Source organism: Herpailurus yagouaroundi, unplaced genomic scaffold (assembly GCF_014898765.1).
Source record: "Herpailurus yagouaroundi ecotype Mexico unplaced genomic scaffold, PumYag 161, whole genome shotgun sequence".
Taxonomy (NCBI): Eukaryota; Metazoa; Chordata; class Mammalia; order Carnivora; family Felidae; genus Herpailurus; species Herpailurus yagouaroundi.
In genome coordinates, this window is record NW_024412402.1 from 21252282 (window position 1) to 21275117 (window position 22836).

At 43.5% G+C, this 22836-nt stretch overlaps 1 protein-coding gene across 4 annotated transcripts in view; it reads left to right on the forward strand.

Moving 5' to 3' along the window:
* Positions 1 to 22836, forward strand: part of APLP2 (amyloid beta precursor like protein 2) — an 87538-nt gene that overhangs the window by 52998 nt on the left and 11704 nt on the right. For 2 of the 4 annotated variants that reach the window (XM_040483542.1, XM_040483543.1), the window contains exons 4-11: positions 9755 to 9867; positions 11331 to 11527; positions 11925 to 12133; positions 13509 to 13676; positions 16683 to 16813; positions 18179 to 18253; positions 19452 to 19610; positions 20679 to 20807. In XM_040483542.1, the coding sequence (XP_040339476.1) occupies positions 9755 to 9867; positions 11331 to 11527; positions 11925 to 12133; positions 13509 to 13676; positions 16683 to 16813; positions 18179 to 18253; positions 19452 to 19610; positions 20679 to 20807 (1181 nt within the window). The remainder of the gene's footprint in view (positions 1 to 9754; positions 9868 to 11330; positions 11528 to 11924; positions 12134 to 13508; positions 13677 to 16682; positions 16814 to 18178; positions 18254 to 19451; positions 19611 to 20678; positions 20808 to 22836) is intronic. The other 2 variants (XM_040483544.1, XM_040483545.1) reach the window with 1 other exon arrangement.

Here is a 22836-nt window from a genome sequence, read left to right on the forward strand (position 1 = left end):
AAAATCAAGAGTCAGATGCTTAACCAACTGAGCCACCCACGTGCCCTTCCATAGACTCCTTAGAAAGCATTTTGGTGATAGTCTTTTAGAGTTGCTTTTGCCTTTTAAAATTAAAAATAATTTAGGGGCACCTGGGTCACTCAGGTGGGTAAGTGTCTAACTTCAGCTCAGGCCATGATCTCACAGCTCAAGCCCCACATCGAGCTGTCTGCTGTCTGCACAGAGACCACTTTGGGTCCTCCATCCTCTGTCCCCCTCTGCCCCTACCCTGCTTGACCCATGCTCCCTCCCTCCCCCGCTTCTCTCAAAAAAATAAACAAAAAAAAGGTGTTTTAAAATAGTTTCAAGTTTACAAAATGGTTAGAACAATAGTACAAAGAGTTCCTGTACACTCTTTCCTCAGATTTCAGATTTTCCACCTGTACCATTTGACTAATATGGTAAAATTAACCTTATTCACTCCCATAGTACCCCCAACCCTTGTCCCCCCCATTACTGAGTTTTTGTGTTTTGAATCATTTAAGTTGGTGTCTATTTATCCCTTAGTACTTTAATATAGATTTTTTAGAAACAAGGACATTCTTCTACATGATCACATCATCAAAATTGGGAAACTATTATTGATCCAAATCTAATCTGTAGACCCTGTTCAGGTTTCACCTTTTGTTCCAATAATACCGGGATCTGATTCAAGATCACACGTTGTATTTAGTCTCTTCTCGTCTTTCATGACCTTGACTTTTTTAAAGAGTACAAATTACTTTGTGGAAATGCCTTGCAATTCGGGTTTGTCTTATGACCTTTTGATTTACATTTTTGAGGGGACTACCATAGATATATTCTTCTTGCAGCATAACATTAGGAGTTGCACGATGTCAGTTCCATTACCCATGATAATGTTTATCCCCTGGCTAAGATGGTGTTGGCATTCACTTATTTCCTTAAGCACTTATCCAGATTTGACAAAAAGATGCTCTAGGCTGATCCTGTGTTTTCCTGACTCTACCCCTGGAATCTGCCATTTCTCCAGGAAGCCCTGGTTTCTTTCAGTGGAGAATGGTGTTTAGAAACCAAGTCTGGGCATTATGTGTACTTACTGGTCTGGGATGTTGTTGCTTCTAGGCCCACTCGGACAGAGCCAAGAAACACACGTTGGGGTGCCTAGGTGGTTCAGTCAGTTAAGCATCCGACTCTTGGTTTTGGCTCAGGTCACAGTTTGAGCACAAAGTCTTCTTGGTATTCTCTTTCTCCCTCCCCCACGCCCACCCTGTCCTTCTCCCACTTGCACTGTCTGTATCTCTCTCAAATAAATAAAACTTAAAAAAATACATGCATGTATATATGAGTACATGCACACATAAATATATATTTCTATAGCTACATGTATATATTAAAAACATTAGCTCATACTGATGTCTTTCAATTCCATTATCCTCACTATATTTATTTACTTACTCAGTATCTTCTGTAAATGATCAGTCTCCACTTTTTAAATTTATTTAAATTTTTGTAATGTTTATTTATTTTTGACAGAGAGAGAGAGACAGAGTATGAGTGGGGGAGGGGCAGAGAGAGAGAGGGAGACACAGAATCTGAAGCAGGCTCCAGGCTCGGAGCTGTCAGCACAGAGCCCAACGTGGGGCTCAAACTTACCGCGAGATCATGACCTGAGCTGAACGAAGTCAGACGCTCAACCGACTGAGCCACCCAGGCGCCCCTAAATTTTTTTTATTTTAGAGAGGGAGAAAGAGAGTGGGAGAGAGGAGCAAATGGGAAGAGGAAGAGAGAAAATCTCAGGCAGGCTTCATGCTGAGTGCAGAGCTCAACACGGGGCCTGATCCCTTGACCCTAAGATCATGACCTGAGCCAAAATCAAGAGTCAGACGCTCAAGCAATTGTGTCACTCAGGTGCCCCAACCTCTGCTTTTGTAATTTAAGTTTAACTTTTTAAGCCTTTAAAGTTTATTTATTTGAGAGGGAGAGAGACAGAGAATCCCAAGCAGGCTGTGCACTGTCAGCATGAAGCCCAACTTGGGGCTTATCACACAAACTGGGAGAGCATAACCTGAGTTGAAACCAAGAGCTGGATGCTTAACTGACTGAGCCACCCCAAGTGCCCATACTTTAAAAATTTTTTTTTGAACGAGCTTGTTGAGATATAATTCATACTCTGTGTAATTCACCCATTTAAAAGTATACAGTTTAATGATTTATAGTATATTCAGTGAGTTATACAACCACACACAATTCTTTTAACGTACAAACTGTACTAAAAATGGACACAGTTAAAAGTAAGAGTTCTGTGCATTTTATTCACCAGAAGTAACCACAGTAGCTGCCTTTGTACGTGTTAAGATGAATACCACATGTTGGAGTAAAGTGATGTAGTAGTATGGTTAGCCTCAGCCCTAGGACCCCCCTTTAAGATAATATTGCCTAATGGGGCTCCTGGTCGGCTCCATCAGTGGAGCATGCAACTGTTGACCTCAGAGTTGTGGGCTCAAGCCCCACATTGGGCACAGAGCTTACTTAAGAAAAGAAAAACAACATAGTACTGCCTAGTAAACCTAAATCGTAGGTAGATAGACCAAAAGGTGTGGAAATGGAAACTGGGAACAGGATTTGTCTATAGTGGTTGGGTTGCCTGTGTGAATTGGCTTGAATATTCCAGCGTCCTTACCTGTGTCCTCAGGCACCAGTTTTGTCTGTCATTGTTTTTGCTCGGTTGAGGGAAGAGGGATGTGTCCTGATTACCATGCTTGGAAAGCAGTTTGAGAATGAATTCAGGTTGCTAAGTAGTGGTTGCATCACCTGGTGTCGCACTGCCCACCCGCGTCTGTGTTCGTGTCACTCAGCTCTGCCCTCTTCTGATGCTTAACCACCCATCAGTGTGACTTTGAACCTGCTGTGTCAGTTCAGTCTTCTCTCTCTTCAAAATGACCTTATATCATAGGTTACTACTAATCGACTCCTGTTTATCTCTAACATTTTAGGTGGGTGGGTAGGTAGGTAGGTACGTAGGTAGGATGTTCCAAGTAGGACAGAGTTGGTGATGTGTGAAGAAGTGAAACTGCTGGTATTTTGGGGGAAGGCGTTAGTCATCTCTGACATTTATCTGTAGGCTGGCTTCTACACCAAAAGAAGAGGGCTTTGTAAGCCCGTGACTGTTTTTGTTTTGGGTTATTTTTGGATGGAGATCTGGACAGAGCGTTGCTGTGATGTGAGCACTGCCAAAGACAGTTCTCATTCTCAGAGGCTTTGGGGCCGTCTTCAGCAACAGTGCACCGTGGTCTCTCACTTGCCCATTGCAGGTGTCTGTTTGCAAGGCAGCTTCTACCTTTGAATTCACGTTTGCCCTGTTCCCAGCATGGACCCTTGTGTGTTTTTGCTTGCAAGAATTATCTTGGGTCTTTAATATCAGAGCCCTCTTGACCTCAGGGACATCTAGGGATGGCTGCTATACCTCACGGGAAATTGCAGTGGGTGGTTAGGTTGATTCTCTGGGCTCCCTCTCATGACAGAAGGCTATCTTCTCCCACCTGGTTACCGCTTCCATGAGCCCCATAACTGAAACGGTCTTCCAGCTGTTCGTAGCTGTAGAGTACTTTCGCAGTAGGTTTTTAAAAACTGTGAGTGTTGGTGCTGCTGAGGGCTTCCCCAAGTGGGGAATAACAACCTTTGTTATTTTTAAAAGCAATTTTAGTAACTCTGGAAGAGCTCTAAAACCTGATGGCTATCATGGCCTTGATGGATGGGCGTGATATGGAAAAGAAACAGAATCCTAGGGAATGGATGGGGGTTGGAGATAGATCATAAATGCAGCTTAAGTGAAATCCTGTAGGTTTAGGTTTTGTTAAATTGCCATATTCATTCCTCAGCTTTTTAAATAGCGAAAACTCTATAACCTTCTGTGTCCCGTGACTTGCGAAATTGTGGCCATTATCTATTACAACCTAACTGACTAAATTGAAGATTGTTAACAAACTTCGGTAAAATTCTAAACTGAGACCAAACCATTTTCAGTGTTCGTCTATACAACAGTAATATTGATCTGCCTAAGTCAGTTTTTTTTTTTTTTCTTAGAAGCTTCTGATAAATGTAGCAAAGGCAGGGGCGCCTGGGTGGCTCAGTCGGTTAAGCGTCCGACTTCAACCAGGTCACGATCTCGCGGTCCGTGAGTTCGAGCCCCGCATCGGGCTCTGGGCTGATGGCTCAGAGCCTGGAGCCTGTTTCTGATTCTGTGTCTCCCTCTCTCTCTGCCCCTCCCCCGTTCATGCTCTGTCTCTCTCTGTCTCAAAAATAAATAAATGTTAAAAAAAAAAAAATTAAAAAAAAAAATGTAGCAAAGGCAAAAAAAAAGTAATAGTGAAAATGCCAGAAAACAAATGTTGGGATTGAAATGTGTTCCTCTTTAGTTTACATGCTTAATAAGTTTATTTTTCAATAAAAGACCGTGGGGGAAGCAAAAATAATTTCCAGTTTCTACACCGTGATTAACATTTTGGTGTATATAGACAAGACTTTTTTCTTTGGACACATACAGTAATATATGTATTTTTAAATGCATTTTTTTCTTCCTAAAAGAGGTCATACTACATATGCTGCCTTGTTTTTGAATTTTTTTTTTTAATATTTAGATTTAAACATCTATTTGCTGTTCTTAGGGAGATATATCAACATATCTGTATGGTTCTTTGCCTATATTTGTATAGACTTAGCCTTAAGGAGTTAACCAGGGTGAAGGAGGAAGGTTAGGGATATGGAGTATGTTTCTTTCTTTCTTTCTTTCTTTTTAAAATTATTTAACCACTATGGAAGTTTTCCCATGTTAAATATAAACGTAAACTATATTTCCTGTGACCTGATGGTATTCCATTGTATGTAACTACCATCATTTAATTCCTGATTGATGGGCATCTAGGTTGGTTTCAGTGTTTGATATTAGCAACACAGCAATGAATATCTTTGTTTTACTTGCTTAATTATTTCCTTAGAGTGTGTTGTTGGAATTGCAGTTGTTAAAGAGTATTCTTTTGTTTTGTTTTATTTTTACATTTTAGTTCCTGGTCCAATTTCAGTGGTGTTAATTCTCTTCTGGTTTTCAGAGGTCAGAGAGATCGAGTCAATCATGGGATAGCTAAGGGTTGGTAGCATTTAATTTTACTGTGTAGCATGGAGTTAATTATTGAATTACTGACATTTTAAAAGTTTTGACTTTAAACTTCTTTCTGAAATACAGCATTTGAAGGATACTGAAAAGGTAAAATATGATGGTGACTCAGTACTCATCATCCTGATTTAAGTTCTTCAACAGCTTGCCAGGTCTGCTTCATCCGCACCTTATTTTGTCATAGAGGGAGTAAATGTTTCAAAGCCCCATCCTTTCTTCCCTTTTCCTCCCTCTTGCCCTCCCTTGTTCTCAAGGTAGCCACTACCCACTTGTTGGCATGTATTATTCTCACGCATGTTTTTTGTTTTTGGGGGAAAGAACCCAAGTTTCAGTAGCTACTTTTCTTTCTCATTAATTTTTAAATTTTAATTCCAGTGTAGTTAACATGCAATGTTATATTGGTTTCAGGTGTACAGTGTAGTGACTCAGCACTTCTGTACCTGACTCAGTGCTCATCATGATGAGTGTGCTGTTAATCCCCATCCCCTGTTTCACCCACCTACCCATCCCCGGCTTCCCTCTGTCTCACGCATGTTTTTATACTTTTGCTGTATACAGATGTTTCTATAAACCATTTGTTTTTGTGTTTTTAAGCTTACATAAATGGTATCATTCTGTACCTGACATCACTTTTACAACTTGCTTTTACTTTACATCATTTTGGGGTGTATCTAATGTGTGATACAAGTAGATTTCATTCATTTTAACTCAATATATAGTATTCCACTGTATGTTTATTTCTGTTAGTATTTTTTCCACTGTTTTTTAATTGAGTTTTAAAATATTTATTTATTTTTAGGGGCGTGCCAGCGGGGGAGGGGCAGAGAGAGAGGGACAGAGGATCCAAAGTGGGCTTTGTGCTGACAGGCCGACAGCAGTGGGCCTGATGTGGGGCTCAGGCCTACGAACCATGAGATCATGACAAAGGTTGATGCTCAACCTACTGAGCCACCCGGGTGCCCCCCACTGTATTTTTTAAAAACCCGGTTTGTTTATTACCTCTGTAGACTAGATATATAGTAATAAAATTGCTGGGTTTAAAAAAAAATACTTATTTTGAGAGAGAGAAAGAGCACGAGCTGAGGATAAGGGGCAGGGGGAAAGAGAGAAGAGAGAGCGAGAGAGAGTCCCAGGCAGACTGCACGCTCTCAGCACAGAGCCGGACATGGGGCTTGAACCCATGAACTGTGAGATCATGCCCTGCGCCAAATCAAGAGTTGGGCCCTTAATTGACTGAGCCACCTAGGTGCCTCTAAAATTGCTGTTTTAAATGTTTTTCTGATGTTGCAATTGTAAACATAAAATTGATGTTTTAACAAATTGTAGATTTCTGTATGATAACTGTGGTTGTATATATAGTTTGCTTTGTATAAAACTAGTTACTCAGCTCAAGACTTACCAACATTACCATCAGTAATTAGAAATAGCACACTTACATACTGCTTAGTGTTTACTGTGTACCAGAATCAGCTCTAAGCTTTTCAGATGTTGTATTCTATTATGTCATTTATCATCACACAGGATAAAGAAATCGAGGCACAGAAAGGTTAATAAGTAAGTTAACCTTCTTTATGCCTAAAACCATTCTGCTGGTAATGATGGTGCTGAAATAGAACCCTGACATTTAACCCTATACACACTGTTCGTTAATACACTCGTTTGTTGCTTTTTGTCATAAACTAAGTATAAAATTGCCTAGTCAATACAGCATAATCACATTAATACAATATGAGTTGGTGGTTGGGTGTCAGGGTTTAAGTAATTTCTACTTGGTTGAATATCAGGATTGTTTCTTCTAGTAGAGGCACATCCTCATTTATCATGAGGATTTTGGATTTTTTAAGCATTGTGTCTAGTTGATTGAAAAAGTGTACATGTTCTACCTCCCTAGAGCCTTTAGGGCCTCAAGGCAACACTATGTGTAACTTACTTTGTGTTCCTGCATGAGGAAATTGGCTTCCAAATTCCCTGTACTAATAGTGGTGTGAAACGTCACTACCCTGTGTAAAGTTCTGAAGTGGGGAGGCTGTTTTTACTGCCCCAGCGTAATGTCACAGCACATCTTCCCCCTTAAAGTAGATTAAGGACTCCTTTCGCTTGTCACATGGGTCACGGAAGGATTGACTTGTATAGTGCCCACAGACTGAGGCCCGAGGCTGAGGGGTCCTGGAGGACCAGGCCATGATGATGAGCTTTGGGGGGGGGGGGGGGTCTACACAGACTTTGCATTAAGGTCAAAGCCCTACGACCTTTCTCAGGCCAGATTACTCTCATATTCTATGCTTCCTTCTTTAAAAAAAGAAAAAAGAAAAGAGAATCTCAGAGGTTAGCCTGCCTGTTTCCTTTCGCTTGCCCCCACTTACTACATCTCTTCCTGAACTAAGCACACACCTCTCTCCCTCTCTTTGTTTTCCTCCACTTAGACCCTGTATGGAGCATATTGGTGATGCATCAGAATCTCCTGGAATGCTTATTCAATGAAAATTACTGAATCCTACCTTAGACCTACTGAATCAGAATCTCTGGGTGATGCTCCCGTGATATATGAATTTTTTTTTTTTTTTAATTTTAGCTCTATTCCCCACGTGGGGCTTGAACTCACGACCTTGAAATCAAGAGTCATCACATGCTCTACTGACTAAGCCAGCCAGGCGCCCCAGAAATACATGAATTTTTAACTTTTTATTATAGAATGTACAAACATGTCCAAAAGAGAAAAATAATACTGTTAACCCTTATGTACCCATTGGCCAGCTATGCAGCAATCATTAGTTCATGAGCCACTTTTACATTGTCTGTGGACAATCCCACCCACCTACTCTTGATTATTTGGAAACACATCACAGATAATATTTTTTTTTCCTGTAAATATTTCAGTGTGTCTTTCTAAAAGATCATCTGTTTTTTAAACAACTATGTATATTTTCCTCACAGCTTTTTACTTTTGAAAAGTTTTAGACCTATAGAAAAAAAATGTAACTGTGAATACTTCTGTACTCTTTACCTGGGTTCTCTGATTTTGTCTTCTCTCACTCTGTGTGTGTGTGTGTGTGTGTGTGTGCATCTTACGTATCTTTTATTGTTGTTATTACACCCTTTGAAAGTAAGTTGGGACATTGTGAAAATTTACTTCTAAATATTCAGCTTGTTTCTCCTAAGAGCAAGGACATTATCTAACATAACTACGATACAGTAATCACATTTTGGGCAATTTCTCTCTATCCAAATAGTGTCCTTTATAGCTTTCCTTTAAAAAGGATTGAACTATTACATTTGGTCTGCAACAGTTCCCCAATCAACTTTTTTTTTTAAATCTTTCACAACAATGGTATTTTTTTAGTTTAGGCCATTTGTTTAAATATATCCCTGAATTTGAATTTGTCTTACTGTTTTATCATGATTAGATTCAAATAACATATTTTTGGCAGAAAGACTGTGTAGTGATATTTTCTTCTTTTTTTAATGTTTGTTTATTTTTGAGAGAGAGAGAGAGAACGTGAGCAGGGGAAGGGCAGAGAAGGGGGGGAGACCAAGAATCCCAAGCAGGGTATGTATGCGCTGTCAGTGCAGACTTGATGTGGGGCTCAAACACAAGAACCGTGAGACAACGACCTGAGCCAAAGTCAAGAGTTGGACACTCCACCGACTGAGCCACCCAGGTGCCCCAGTGAGATTTTCTTCTTAGGACATCACATATATCAGCTTGTCACTGTTGGTGATGTTAAGCTGGTCACCCGCTTAAAGTAGTGTCTGCCAGAGTTTTGGATTGCAAAGGCACCCATTCCCTTCTATCGATGAGTCTTCCCTAAATCAGTGGTGCTTTGTCTTAGAGCTACATGTTTTTAGGTACACAAAAGGACCAAAGTAAGATTCGTCTGTACTTCAAAGGAACACCTGGTCTTAGTTTCTTGGGGATATTGTTGTTAGAAATAATGTGGGCAGGGGGCGCCTGGGTGGCGCAGTCGGTTAAGCGTCCGACTTCAGCCAGGTCACGATCTCGCGGTCCGTGAGTTCCAGCCCCGCGTCGGGCTCTGGGCTGATGGCTCAGAGCCTGGAGCCTGTTTCCGATTCTGTGTCTCCCTCTCTCTGCCCCTCCCCCGTTCATGCTCTGTCTCTCTCTGTCCCAAAAATAAATAAACATTAAAAAAAATAATAATAACGTGGGCAGAAATAGGGATGTAGGAGGCTAGGAATATTAATTAATGTGAACTCAAAGGTGGTGGGGAGTATCTGTGTGCATTTGAGATCATGGAATCGGGGGGTGGGGGGGAATTCCTATTCCTGTTCCACCCCTCCTGTATTCTGATAGCCCTGCAACTGGACTGTAAGGGATTGGAGTCCAGGAAGAGTGAGGAAAGTCCCAGGCATCATGACCTGAACAGGATGTTGAGCTCTTGTAGCTGCTTTACCTGGAGCTGTAACATGCAGCTGACCTTTGAAGATGAGAGAGGCACATCAACTTACATAAATTAGAGACTGCTCTTGTTCACACCTGACTGTGTAGCTGCCCTGATCTGCAGCGACGGTCCTTTCTACCTCAAATCATGATCAGATTTGCTTATAACAATGCTTTCTCTTTTCCAGTGGGTGAATTCGTAAGTGATGTTCTACTCGTTCCAGAAAAGTGCCAGTTTTTCCACAAAGAGCGGATGGAGGTGTGCGAGAATCACCAGCATTGGCACACTGTAGTTAAAGAGGTAAAAGAATGGATCGTGTGTTGTTTTCCTTGTTAAGAGAGAAAGAAAGAAACATTTTCTTCCAAACCTCCTCATGATTTCAAATTGCTTTTATTTCCCCTCTTCAAAGTTTGCAATTACTTGTATCTTCTAAGTTTAAAATATTTGGGGGCACCTGGGTGGCTCAGATGGTTAAGCCTTTGACTTTTGGTTTTGGCTCAGATCATGATCTCATGGTTCATGAGTTCAAGCCCCGCTTCAGGCTCTGCGTGGACAGTGTGGAGCCAGCTTGGGATTCTCTCTCCCCCCTCTCTCTGCCCCTCCCCCACTCACACATGCTGCCTCTCTCTCTCTCTCTCTCTCTCTCTCTCTCTCTCTCAAACTTAAAAAAATTTTTTTTAGGGGTGCCTGGGTGGCTCAGTCAGTTAAGCGTCTGACTGCGGCTCAGGTCATGATCTCGTGGTTCGTGAGTTCAAGCCCCTGCTGACAGCTCAGAGCCTGGAGCCTGCTTTGGATTCTGTGTCTCCCTCTGTCTCTGCACCTCCCCCACTCACACTCTGTCTCTATCTCTCAAAAATAAATAAGCATTAAAATTAAAAAAAATTTTTTTAAATAAAAATATTTGGGAGGATATTTTTATTGAGAAATACAGTGTTGACAATCCAGCTCCTAAAGTTAAGGATGTTGAAAAGATTGTTAAGCAAGGATGCTGTCCGTGGGATTTCCAAGGAGGCCATCCCAAGCCTTAGGGCCTTAAGGTACAAATAGCCAATTCTAGAAAATCTATGTCTTGACATGTATCCTCATAGGATTGGATGCCATTTCATTTTTCCAGTGAGGAAAAGTACCCTTTCTTATACTTGTCTTCTGTGGTTAAGTTGGATCTCTAGTCAGTTTCTTTGGTCAGATTCTGACATAATGCCCTCACAGTGAGGAATGTAAATTATCACTGACCGCCTTTAGCCAGCATTGATAAGTACTAGAAGAGCTCCCTTTTCCTTAATTTTTTTCTAACTGTGGGCTTTTGTTGTTTCTGGCCCAGATGATGATTCTCCATTGCAAGTTAAGCAAAATTTGTAAATCTTCTTAAAATAATAGCATCACAACTTGTTGACAGAAAATTTGTGTGTCTGTGAGAGAATGCTTTACATAGTGATTTGATAGGGGTTTCTTTTGTTTTTTTTATTATTATTTTTTATAATATTTTTGTTTTTGAGACAGACAGAACATGAACAGGGGAGGGTCAGAGACAGAGGGAGACACAGAATCCAAAGCAGGCTCCGGGCTCCGAGCTGTCAGCACAGAGCCTGACGCAGGGCTTGAGCCCACAGACAGCAAGATCATGACCTGAGCTGAAGCTGGACACTCAACCAACTGAGCCACCCAGGCGCCGATAGAGGTTTCTTTTGGATGAAGCTAGTGATGAGGGACTATTTGACCAAATTTGTTAATGTTCTGATGTTGGATCTGTGGGTTTCTTTTAGGCCTGTCTGACTGAGGGGATGACCTTATATCGCTATGGCATGCTGCTGCCGTGTGGGGTAGACCAGTTTCATGGCACTGAATATGTGTGCTGCCCTCAGACAAAGACTATTGAATCGACTGTGTCAAAAGAAGAGGAGGAGGATGAGGAGGAAGAAGAGGAAGAGGATGAAGAGGAAGACTATGATATTTACAAAAGGTAAATTCTTCTTCTACACCTGTGCGATTGTTTTGCTGGTGGTGGTGGGCTGCTGGTCCCTCCCTTCTGGATAAAGTGGGCATTCCCTCGTTCGTGTTGGCATTGAGCCAGCTGGCCTTTCATTGTCGCCCTAGCTGATTGAAGGACTGCCGGTGGCTCTCGGCTTCCTATTCTGTGGCCACGGTATTTTCTGCAGGCTAATGCAGTGCCTGCCCACTTACTCCTCCCCTCCTCCTCCCCAGCTGTAGCTGGGCTGAGGGCTGTAGTGGCACAGCTAAACGTGAGTTGAGCTTATTTCCTGTCTCTGTTTTTGTGTTTCAGCATAGGGAAGAGAATCATTGTTGTGCTTTGCACACAGGAATTGGTCTTAACCTTCCTTTTCTGTTGTGACCTTTAGTGAATTTCCTACCGAAGCAGATTTGGAGGACTTCACAGAAGCAGCTGTGGATGAAGATGACGGGGATGAGGAAGAAGGGGAGGAGGTGGTGGAAGACCGTGATTACTACTACGACACCTTTAAAGGCGATGACTACAACGAAGAGAACCCTACCGAACCCAGCAGTGACGGGACGGTTTCAGAAAAGGAGATTACTCACGACGTTAAAGGTAACCTGATGTATTAAAATCCATCTGGTAATTATTTGCTTACAATTTTGGACTGCATTCATCACAGGTAAGTCACAGAGGGAGAGGCGGCACTCCTGGACGCTGGTGTGAAATCTGCTCTCCAGCCCGCTGGTGGTGCCATCTTAGCGCTCAGTGGCCAGGCTGCTGACACGGTCAGGGGGGGACCCAGGATTGAATCAGAAACTGTTGTTGGCATTATAAGGACTGAACTAGAGAACAGGGACCCAGAGGATAAGGGAGAAGATACATGGTTTATACTTGGGCAGGATTCTTCCACATGGAGCCTGCAACATTCTCTCCCCAAGGGGAGCCCCCTCCTCAGTACTTCTAAAGCCCTGACCTTCTACGATGAAATTAACTTCCTTGGTTCTTTTCTTGAGTGTGTGTTCCCATCCGTATGCTGCCCTGTTGGTCCACCAGAAAGATGCCTTTAATGATCTACTGGTGAGGAATCAGGCCCAGCAGTTTTTTCATCCTGTCATTTCAAAAAAAAAAAAAAAACAAAACAAAAACCCATCTAGAGCCATTTACATGCAGCCTCCTGGAGAGTGTCTATCTGATGCCGTTTAAGATCTGAAGAATTATTTGGGACTCCCTGTAGGGGAAATACTTAACAGTCTAGATGTTTGTTTGTTTGTTTGTTTAACATTTATTTATTTTTGAGAGAGAAAGAGAGAGAGAGAGAGACAAAGCATGAGTGGGGGAGGGACAGAGAGAGAGGGAGACACACAATCCAAAGCAGGCTCCAGGCTCTGAGCTGTCAACACAGAGCCCGACGTGGGGCTCGAACTCACGGACCGCGAGATCATGACCTAAGCTGAAGTTGGATGCTTAAACAACTGAGCCACCCAGGCACCCCGACAGTCTAGAAGTTTCTGAGTCATCCTGAAGAAAGTGAAAATGTACATGTGTGCAATCCAGGCACTTACGTAGCATTTCCTATAGTTATCACCAGTAAAACAGCCTCTTCACCCCCGTTGGTCTCCTTTGATCCTTGATACGACAATCAACAAATCAGGCAAATATCTCAGAAGTGGAAGGCTCACAGAGCTGTGAGACACAGAATTCCTCTCCGTCAGTCTAGACTCAAGACAGTGTGAAAAACACTGTTTTCAGTTCCTAAGTGTCTTCACTACAGTCAGGACAGAAAAACGACTACGTCCTCAGGAAGGCCGGGCTTGAGTCGGTGAGATGGTCCACCAGGGCGCTTGGGGTCCGCCCAGTCTTGGCCTCCGCTGACATTCAGCGGGTCGTTGAGCATGTGGCCTGGCCTGTCCTGTCCTCCTCCCACCCGTAACAGTGTGATCAAAGCTGCTGCCTCTGTCCCGCTGACGCTCTGACCGTTTTCACACAGCTGTCTGCTCCCAGGAGGCGATGACGGGGCCCTGCCGGGCCGTGATGCCTCGTTGGTACTTCGACCTCTCCAAGGGAAAGTGCGTGCGCTTTATATATGGCGGCTGCGGAGGCAACAGGAACAATTTTGAGTCTGAGGATTATTGTATGGCTGTGTGTAAAGCGATGAGTAAGTCCCGGCACGCTGGCTTCGTGCAGCGGCTCTGTCCTGTCCGGCGTTCTGTCTCTCCCGGCCGTCCCTGTGACCGCGTCTGTGTCGTGCTCCCTTGCCGACTCAGGTGTTGGCTGTCAGTCGTTTTCCCTTCATCTCTGTGCTTTCTAGACCCAGGCTCTGCTTTCCTGTTGGCAGTCGTGAGCCCAGTTTTGTACGTCCGTGCTCACCGTGGGTCTGGTGGTGGTGGTGGTGGCGGCGTGTCCCCTCCCTGGCACAGCAGAGAGCCCAGGGGCCTGTTCTTTCTTTTCCTTCCTTGTGTCTGTGGGCCCCTGGAGGGCTTCTGTGTTGCTTGGGACAGCACCCTTACCCTTGGCTGTGTCTAGTTGAAAGGCACAGGGGTTAGCAGATCAGCCATGAGTTCTGCACATTCTTGTTTCCGTTCTTTCCTCCCATTCTTGTCCTTGAGCTACCCTGTCGCCCACCCCCATGGTGCATGTTGGCTGAGGGGGACACTGCTCTTCACACGAGGGACACCAGGAATACTCCTGGGAGTCTGGAGTCCTGAAATCTCTCGCTATCTGCGTTCTGTGGGGAGAGTTCTGCAGCTGAGTGGTGGTAACTGTTTTTCCGATAGTTTGGCAATGTTGGATCATGCAGAGCTTTAGGAAGTGAAAGAATTTTAGTTCGTGTGTCCTTTGGTCACGGAGGAAATTCAGTGGTTCAGCTGAGTTGGGTTTACTTAGACATGGGTAGGAGAAGCTTTGCTCTTCTCCGTGGTTACCCCCCCTTCCTTTCTAAGACCGTCTTTCTCTTATCTTGCAGTGCTAGCCCATGGGTTTGGAAGATCCTCAGGCTGGACACTCATTTCTTGGTTCTGATTCTGGAACTCGTTAGAATAATGAATTGCTGGTCGTTCCTGGTATTTGCTCTTACGATTTTTGGCTGTCGGTTCTGGTGGATTTGCATTCAAATACGTCCCTGTTCCTTTTTCCTCCCCTGCCCAAAAGATTTTTAAATCTTAGTATTATATGGTGTGCTTTAGCACCTCCACTCCAGCTGCTGCTCTGTGGAGAGACTGTTTTTATTAGAAATCATTGAAAATGTGGAAACAGAATGAGTCCTGAGGGAACTTCGATGGCAGAAACTTTTATTCAGGAAAGATGTGGAGACAGAAATTATTGTGGTATTTCCTATTTTATAAAATTACTTAAAATTAGGGGCAACAAGACATTATTTGGGGGTGAAGCCTGAGGAACCAGGCGTCATTAAAGATCTCACTGAATATGGGAGGTAGTTGTTCCCGTAAAGGGTCAGATAGATAGTGCCGTAAGGTACTGTGGGGTGGCACTTCTCCAGAGCGTTAGTGGTTTTCCAGTCTGCAAAATTGTAGTTTCCTGATGCGTGTAGTTAGGAGGACTTGCCACAGAGAAATTGTGTCATGTACTTGTGGGGTCCCCGGCTTGAGTGTTCTGAGAGCCCAGAAGTATCACTGTGCCACCGGCCAAGTTTGTGCTCCCCTCTGAAGGGGTCTGAGGTGGGCGGATGTGCTGGTTTTGTGAGCCAGTTTTCATAGGGACAGAAGGGTGGGTGCCCTCGCATCTTCAGAGCCAGACCTCTTGGGCTGCAATGCCTTTACCTTTTTCTTCCCGGGGGTGGAGGCAGCTTGGGTTTTGTGTAATCTTTACCTAGCCCAGTGATACGAACCAAAGACTGTCTCCAACACACAAGCCTTTAAGCTGCAGATGTGCGTTGCTGATGGCAACGTGCTCATTGGCACTGATGGACTTCAGTGCTTTGAAATTCTCTCAGCTGAACTTTTGAGTATCGGGGAATGTGGTTTGTGAAGCTGTATATTCTAATTTAGTTAATCTGAAAATTGGCTGTGGTGATCCTCTTTAGCTTATGTAAGAGCCAAATATTCTTGACAAGATTTTAGTTATAGCTTTTAGGTTTAGAGCTAAGTAAAAATGCCTTGACGGAAGAACTTTGGAGTGGCTGGCTGATTTGTAGTGACAGGTCTACAGTTGTCTTAGTTGTTTTAGTGTCGTATTACAGTTATGCAGTTCTGGAAATTAGGTGAACTTCTTTCTCTCTGAACTGAAATTTGTTGGGTTTGGTATTTGCTGTCCATGAGCTCTAATATTATGATACAGCAAATTGTACAAGTAAGTTTTCTATCCGTCCTCCCTGGCTTGGGAAATTGGGAGTGAACTGGGCTAATAAGAGTTTTTCATAGGGATTTCTTTAGGGATTGAGCAGGTAAACTTGTCCTCTCAAACCTTTCCTTTGTGGGGTTAAGCTCCCTGTGCAGATAACCACTTGCCTGGGGTCAGTAAGACCTTCTGCTTGAGGAGCAGTGAGGAAAGGGTATTCTAATGGGTTTCCCCTCTAGTGGGTGAAGGCCTGGGAAGGCCAGCAAGCCCAGCGTGTCTTCACACTCTGTGGTGAATCCTTGTCAAATACAGCAACTTAATGTTGTCCCTCATCCTTGATATGAAGGGCTAAGACTTGTTCAGTCATATGGAAAACTAAAAAAATTATAGCTAGAGCAGTTTGGACTTTGCCTACCCAGTCTACATGCAAAGAGCATGCAGCACTAAAGTTTCTTTCAAAGTGGAGCTTTTGTGGAAGTTGCCTTTGCAGGCCTGATGTCTGCCCTTGTCTCTGGCCAGAAGCGATCAGTGACAGCAATAAGTAATTCGTTTTTAGGTTCTAAGATTTCAGGAACTGAGGGAAGATGTAGAAGTGATTTCCTTTTCTTCCCCTGAAGCCTTAAGTAGATGCCAAGGACACCAAGGGGGCACGGACTGGCCTGGTGGCTGAATGTCACAGAAGGAATGGGGAGCAGTGCGCTCTAACCAAGTGGAGTCTTGGCAGACAGGAGCACCTTGTACCGTGAGCGTGGTGCGAGATAAACTAGTCTGTTCTGCAGGTCCTGGGTTTGATTTCTTTCCTAGGGCACAGTGCACTTTCAATGTTGGGCCTGGCCCCCAAAGGGAACCCCCTCTTGTTTTGTTCCAGTTCCCCCAACTCCTCTGCCAACCAATGATGTTGATGTGTATTTCGAGACCTCTGCAGACGATAATGAACATGCCCGCTTCCAGAAGGCTAAGGAGCAGCTGGAAATACGGCACCGCAACCGAATGGACAGGGTAAACCTTGGCACTCCCCTTCTGTTACAGGTGTTCGGCACTGGGTAGTAGGGTTTTCATAGTGGAAGAGAAGGGTCACCGCCCTCCTAGATTGTCACTCTGTGTTAGGACAGGTGAAGTGTGAGAGTATAAGCAGGTCTACCTTCTGGGTGTGACTAGCCCCTCCCCTCTGCCCCACCTCCATCTCCATGATAATATAATTAGCCTCTGAGTGCTTATTGGGTTCAGACTGCGGAGTACTTCCTGTAACCATTATGTTCTTGTTATTTTTCTTTGCTATTAACTGGCTTTAAAAAATTTTTTCTTCTATGGAGGGAAAATTTATATCATTGTTGTGAACAGAAAGCTAGTATCATTTGCCATTTAGAACTAGGTAAATGTAAAAATATATTAGATGAAAGCAAACCTGTATTAGTATATTCTAGCTTAGATACTGTTGTCTGCTGAAGGCTCTGAGTCTCGAGATGCTTTCTTTTTTCTTTCTTTTTTTTTTAAGATTTTATTTTTAAGTAACCTCTACACCCGGTGTGGGGCTTGAATTTACAACCTCGAGATCAAGAGTCACACGCTCCACTGACTGAGCCAGCCAGGCACCCCTCGGGATGCTTTCTTAAAAAAGTTACAAGTGTTAGAGCAACATGAGCACCACAGTGCAGCTTTCTCCTAGTTACTGAGAAAGACTGAAAGAAAATTGAAAAGAATTTCTTAGGTCTGAACACCACCTAAAATCTCATACATTACCATGTGCCAGGCTTGTACTTTTGGAAATGTTTATTGACTCTATTTTATCCAAACAGTTCTGAGAAGTAGGTATTTAAATGCGCCCCCCCACCCCCTTTTTTATGTGTGTGAGGAGACTAAGGCACAGAGACTTTTTAAAAAAAATCTTTTTAACGTTTATTTTTTGAGAGAGAGAGAGACAGAGTGTGAGAGGAGCAGAGAGAGAAAGGGAGACACAGAATCTGAAACAGGGTCCAGGCTGTGAGCTGGCAGCACAGAGCCTGATGTGGGGCTAGAACTTGGGGCCAGCAAGATCATGACCTGGGCCAAAGTCGCAAGCCCAGCTGACTGAGCCACCCAGGCGCCCCAAGGCACAGAGACTTTTAAATAACTTGCCCGGGGTTATAGAATGGGGAGGTCATGGAATTGAGGCTCTGTTTGCTGATGGTTGGAGTGCAGGACCTTCTGAGACAGTAATTCTGTGAAGGAGCTAAAACTGCCATGAGCTTGTGAGGGGTCACATGAGGCGATTTCCTTTTGCACAGTTTCCTACATTAGATTTCAGGGCCTGGCGGTATTGTTAGAAAATGGGGGGATTGTTTTAGAGATGACTCTCTGGTGATACTGGCTTTGACCTTTTTCTAGGTAAAGAAAGAATGGGAAGAGGCTGAGCTTCAGGCCAAGAACCTCCCGAAAGCAGAGAGGCAGACTCTCATTCAGGTAAGATGTGTTTTCCAGGGACATAACCTCTGAAGTCCAGTCAGAGCCACATTCCCAGGAAATTACCGTTTGACACCTTTCGCTTAGTTGAGAGCTTATCTTACAGGAAGTTTTAACTGCCTTCCCCCCCCCCCCCCAACTAGCTTTCTTTAGAATTGATCACCAATGGTAGAAGGAAAGCAGACCAACCAGTGTACCTAATTCATGCCAGGAAGCAAACTGCAGCTGGCTGTGTTTGTTAATTCTGCTCTCCTGGCAAAAATCCTCAATTCATCTTCATTCTTAGGCTGTGACTTGTTTTTCAGCAGCATTGAATTTTATTTATTTATTTATTTATTTATTTATTTATTTATTTATTTATTTACAGACTTCTTGAAAAGTCAAAGTCAGACAATAAAACAGTGATGCCAGTTCATCTCGGGCTTTGCAAGAATGTAACATTAGAATCAGCAGCAGCACCCACCCCCCCCAATAGAACAGTGTGTTGCTAGGAACAGGGATTGCAATTTATAAGACTGGTTTGGGTTTCATAAAGCTGATTGCATTTAAATCAGTTTGTGTTTATGATGAACTGAAATCTTCTCAGGAGGTTAACACTCTGTTGGAACACCTTTTCTTTCTTAGCAATCATCTAGAAAATCTAAGAGTTAATTTCTATGCAGCCAATGCATCCTGTGCAGGGAAATTTAAAATTTAGTTCCACAGCCTTAAACTTTACCTTTCAGCCTGGCCAGGTTTTCCACAGACAACTTGCCCTTCAGGACATCAGTGTGAATGACTCAGCATAACCTACCGCATTACTGGGATATATTTCAAAATATAGTTCCTGTTGGTCTGTGTCTCAGGATTCGGATCTGGGGTGCCTTTGCCACAATGTGGAAAGGGCAGCATTCCTTCTTGCACAGGGCACGTTGAGAAACCCTGCATAGGGGCTTGCCACACTAGTGATTTCAGGAGCAAAAGTGCTAAGAAGTCCACTGCCCCTCAGATTTAACATGCTCTCATTAGATTAGGAAGTAATTTTCCTGACAACAATCAGAGTATATTTACGTCTGTCTTACCCTTGCTTAACTCTTCTGGACCTGTTACTGGCTTACACAGGCTCTAGGCGAGGAGGCATAGTCCTGGGGTATTGCTGTTTGCTTAGACTTCCTCCAGGTACCATGAATTTCACGTTGTTCCTGCCTTCTTGGTTTAGCACTTCCAAGCTATGGTTAAAGCCCTAGAGAAGGAAGCAGCCAGCGAGAAGCAGCAGCTGGTGGAAACCCACCTGGCTCGGGTGGAAGCTATGCTGAATGACCGCCGCCGCATGGCTCTGGAGAATTACCTGGCTGCCTTGCAGTCCGACCCACCACGGGTGAGTGGTGTGCAGAGCCCAGAGAACGGTATTCTCGAGGTCACCTCCTCTAAAGCAGCGTATGTGTAGAACATGTATGATGACCTGACATGGGTCAGCAAAAATATTACATTTTTATGACGAGTTCTGGCAACGGAAGACAGGTAAGGAGAGAAGAGGGGAAAAAAGGTGTCATCTTCTAGTATGTTCTTACGTCACCTTAGCATTACACTTTATGCTTGCATGTGCCACCAGTGATACGGAAGTGTCTTACCCTGGAAAAGCATAATCTGAGGATATGGGTTGGTAGTTAATTATTGAATTTTTATAGTAGCTTTTTTAATGTTTATTTTTGAGAGAGAGAGAGAGAGAGAAAGACAGATTGTGAGTGGGGGACGGGCAGAGAGAGAGGGAGACACAGAGTCTGAAGCAGGCTCCGGGCTCTGAGCTGTCAGCACAGAGCCCGATGTGGGGCTCAAACCCAAACCACAAGATCATGACCTGAGCCAAAGTCGGACGCTTAACCGACTGAACCACCCAGGCGCCCCTTATAGTAGCTTTACTTTCAAAGAATAAAAACTTGCCTTTTGAACACGCTGTTGTAATAAGATTATGAAGAAAAGGGTAAAGGGACTTCTATCAAAGCCCCTGGTGCTGGTGGTCTCGTGCTTCTTTATCCCTTCGCTCTAACCTACCTTGCTTTTGGGGGACGGAAATACTGGAAAGAATGGTATTGGTATCCTTCTTAGGTGAGCAAGCAGAGTCTTTTCTGGGTGACACAGGGACTGCCTACCTTGCAATTTAAGGTGTCGGACACTGAGCTTAGGAAAGAGGACAGATTGAGAGGGCTAGAGATTCTGGAAAATACTGTTCCTTAAGGAGCCAACATAACTTTGGAACTTAGTTTTTGGTACATTGTGTAGAAAGGTAGTTTCTTCTTACTTGAGAAGCTTAAAAGTTTTAAAAAGCACAGCTTTCCTTCTTGGTGCCCGGCTGGCTTTTACATTCTTAGGTGAGTTTTTTAAGCCTTTCCTGCCTGTTTTCAGTTCTGTAGTGCCTGGATATTCAAACTGCTGTTCTCTCTTGCAGCCTCATCGCGTCCTCCAGGCCTTGCGGCGTTACGTCCGTGCTGAGAACAAAGACCGTCTGCATACCATCCGTCACTACCAGCATGTGTTGGCTGTTGACCCAGAGAAGGCAGCCCAGATGAAATCCCAGGTACACTAGACACAGTTGAAATTGCCGCAGGAGAGTGTCTCTAGCGGGGAGAAGCCGCTTCGACGGTTGGTTGGGCAACACTGATAGCTGTGCTTGGAAAGTGATAAATGGTTTCCGAAGACATTATTAGATTACAAGAGGTGGTTTTTGCAAAAATACACTTTCTAAGATCTCTTTTCCATACTTTGTTCTATTAAGTCCTTTCTCCTTAAAGAGTTTCTGAAAGTTTAGTGGAAAAACTAGACTATCACGTAGTATTTTACAGAAAAACAGCCATTTTTATATAGTGAGACTAGAAGGAAAGGAGAGACCTTGATCAGTGTATTAAATTAACAACTAGGGAATGAGTTGTGTGCCAGCAAGATCATAGTGCCACACCAGATGGCCCAGGAAGTAGAACTCTCTCCCTTGCAGACCTCGGGGGGAAACCCCAGCTGTCCTGTGTGATATTCGCTCTGTGCTCTAAGCCCTTAGTTCCAGTGAAGCTTGGCTGCTGAGTTACATGAACTTCTGCATGTTCCCTGTTGTGTTATCTACACTCTGGGAAGTGCTGAATATGTTCAGCCTATTGTAATGTGCGCATTTGGTCTGGGATGTGAGTGTGGTGGTGTTCTTACCCCTTATGTGAGCTCAACAGCTCACCGTGAGGACACTGATGTCCAGTACCCTGCCCCCCTGTGGTTCTTGTTCTCCTGTGGGCATAGGAACCGTCCTCAGTCAAATGGCTCCTTAATTCATCTGAAATATGACAATGTCCACACACGCCAAGACTGTGGGTGGTGCATTTTCAGTTTCCATTTGCATTTTTTCTCTCAGGCACTTATTACTCTGGTGCTTTCCCGTCAATTTACTTGATTGAAAGAATGGCAAATACAAAATTAAATTACTTTCATCCCTGCTTTTAAAGGTCAGAGAGACATCAATCTACAATAAAAGCATCTTTCCATTTAATTTTTTTTTTCGTTTGGCCATGTTACATGGCTTCAAGCCCACATAATTAATCCATTGGCTTAGAGCACCCTCTTTAGGACGAGCATGGTAAGTGCCAGTGTAACCAGACAGGCATACCCGTCCTGACATGCCTCACTGTGGCCTTGGGGTGGACGTTAGCCCACATCAGCTTTCATTTCCACCCCAAAACCTTCACAAGTATATGACCAGTTTTGATGGCTTTTTTTTCCTTTTTAAAAAGTATGAACAATCTGGAATTGTTGCATTCAGAAAAGGTAGTGAACCGTGGAACAGGGATGGTAGATAAGTCTTTATCACTCCTTAAAGTCAGGTTTATTTATACCTCAATGTAAAGTTTTGAAGGAATAACTAATCTAGTTAAATATGAATGAACTAGTTCTGTTATTCACCATGATAATCATTTCAAGCAATTACTTCACTAAGCAAAATCCGTGAATGGCCCCCTCTCTGTGCCAGTCTGCTTTTAGCCAGTGATTTCATTCCTTTTTTTACCCCGTCTAATCTGACTGGTGGTAAAAATGGACTCTTTCCCTCTTTCACTCAGCAAAACCTTACCGAGTATCTCGCATTGTACAAATTAGGTTCTTTTGGGGCACCTGGGTGGCTCAGTCGGTTGAGCATCTGTCTCTCAATAATAAATAAATATTAAAAAAAATTTTTTTTATAAAGAAATTTTAACGTTTATTCATTTTAAAGAGAGACAGAGGGACACAGAATCCGAAGCAGGCTCCAGGCTCTGAGCCGTCAGCACAGCCTGATGCGGGGCTTGAACTCACGAGCCGCGAGATCATGACCTGAGCTGAAGTCAGACACTCAACCGGCTGAGCCACCCAGGCACCCCTAAAATGAATAAACGTTAAAAAAATAAAAAATTAGGTTTCTTTTAAGCTCAATTACTACAGTTAGTAAGTGCCTCATGTAAAAATCAAATGAATAACTGCCTAGTGAAAGGTTTCAAATTTTGTTTTTAACTCAGAACACTCTCTGGATAAATTCTCAGATTGCCAAGGGGGTATTACACACAGTCTGCACATACTCCTATACAGCAGTCCCCCAT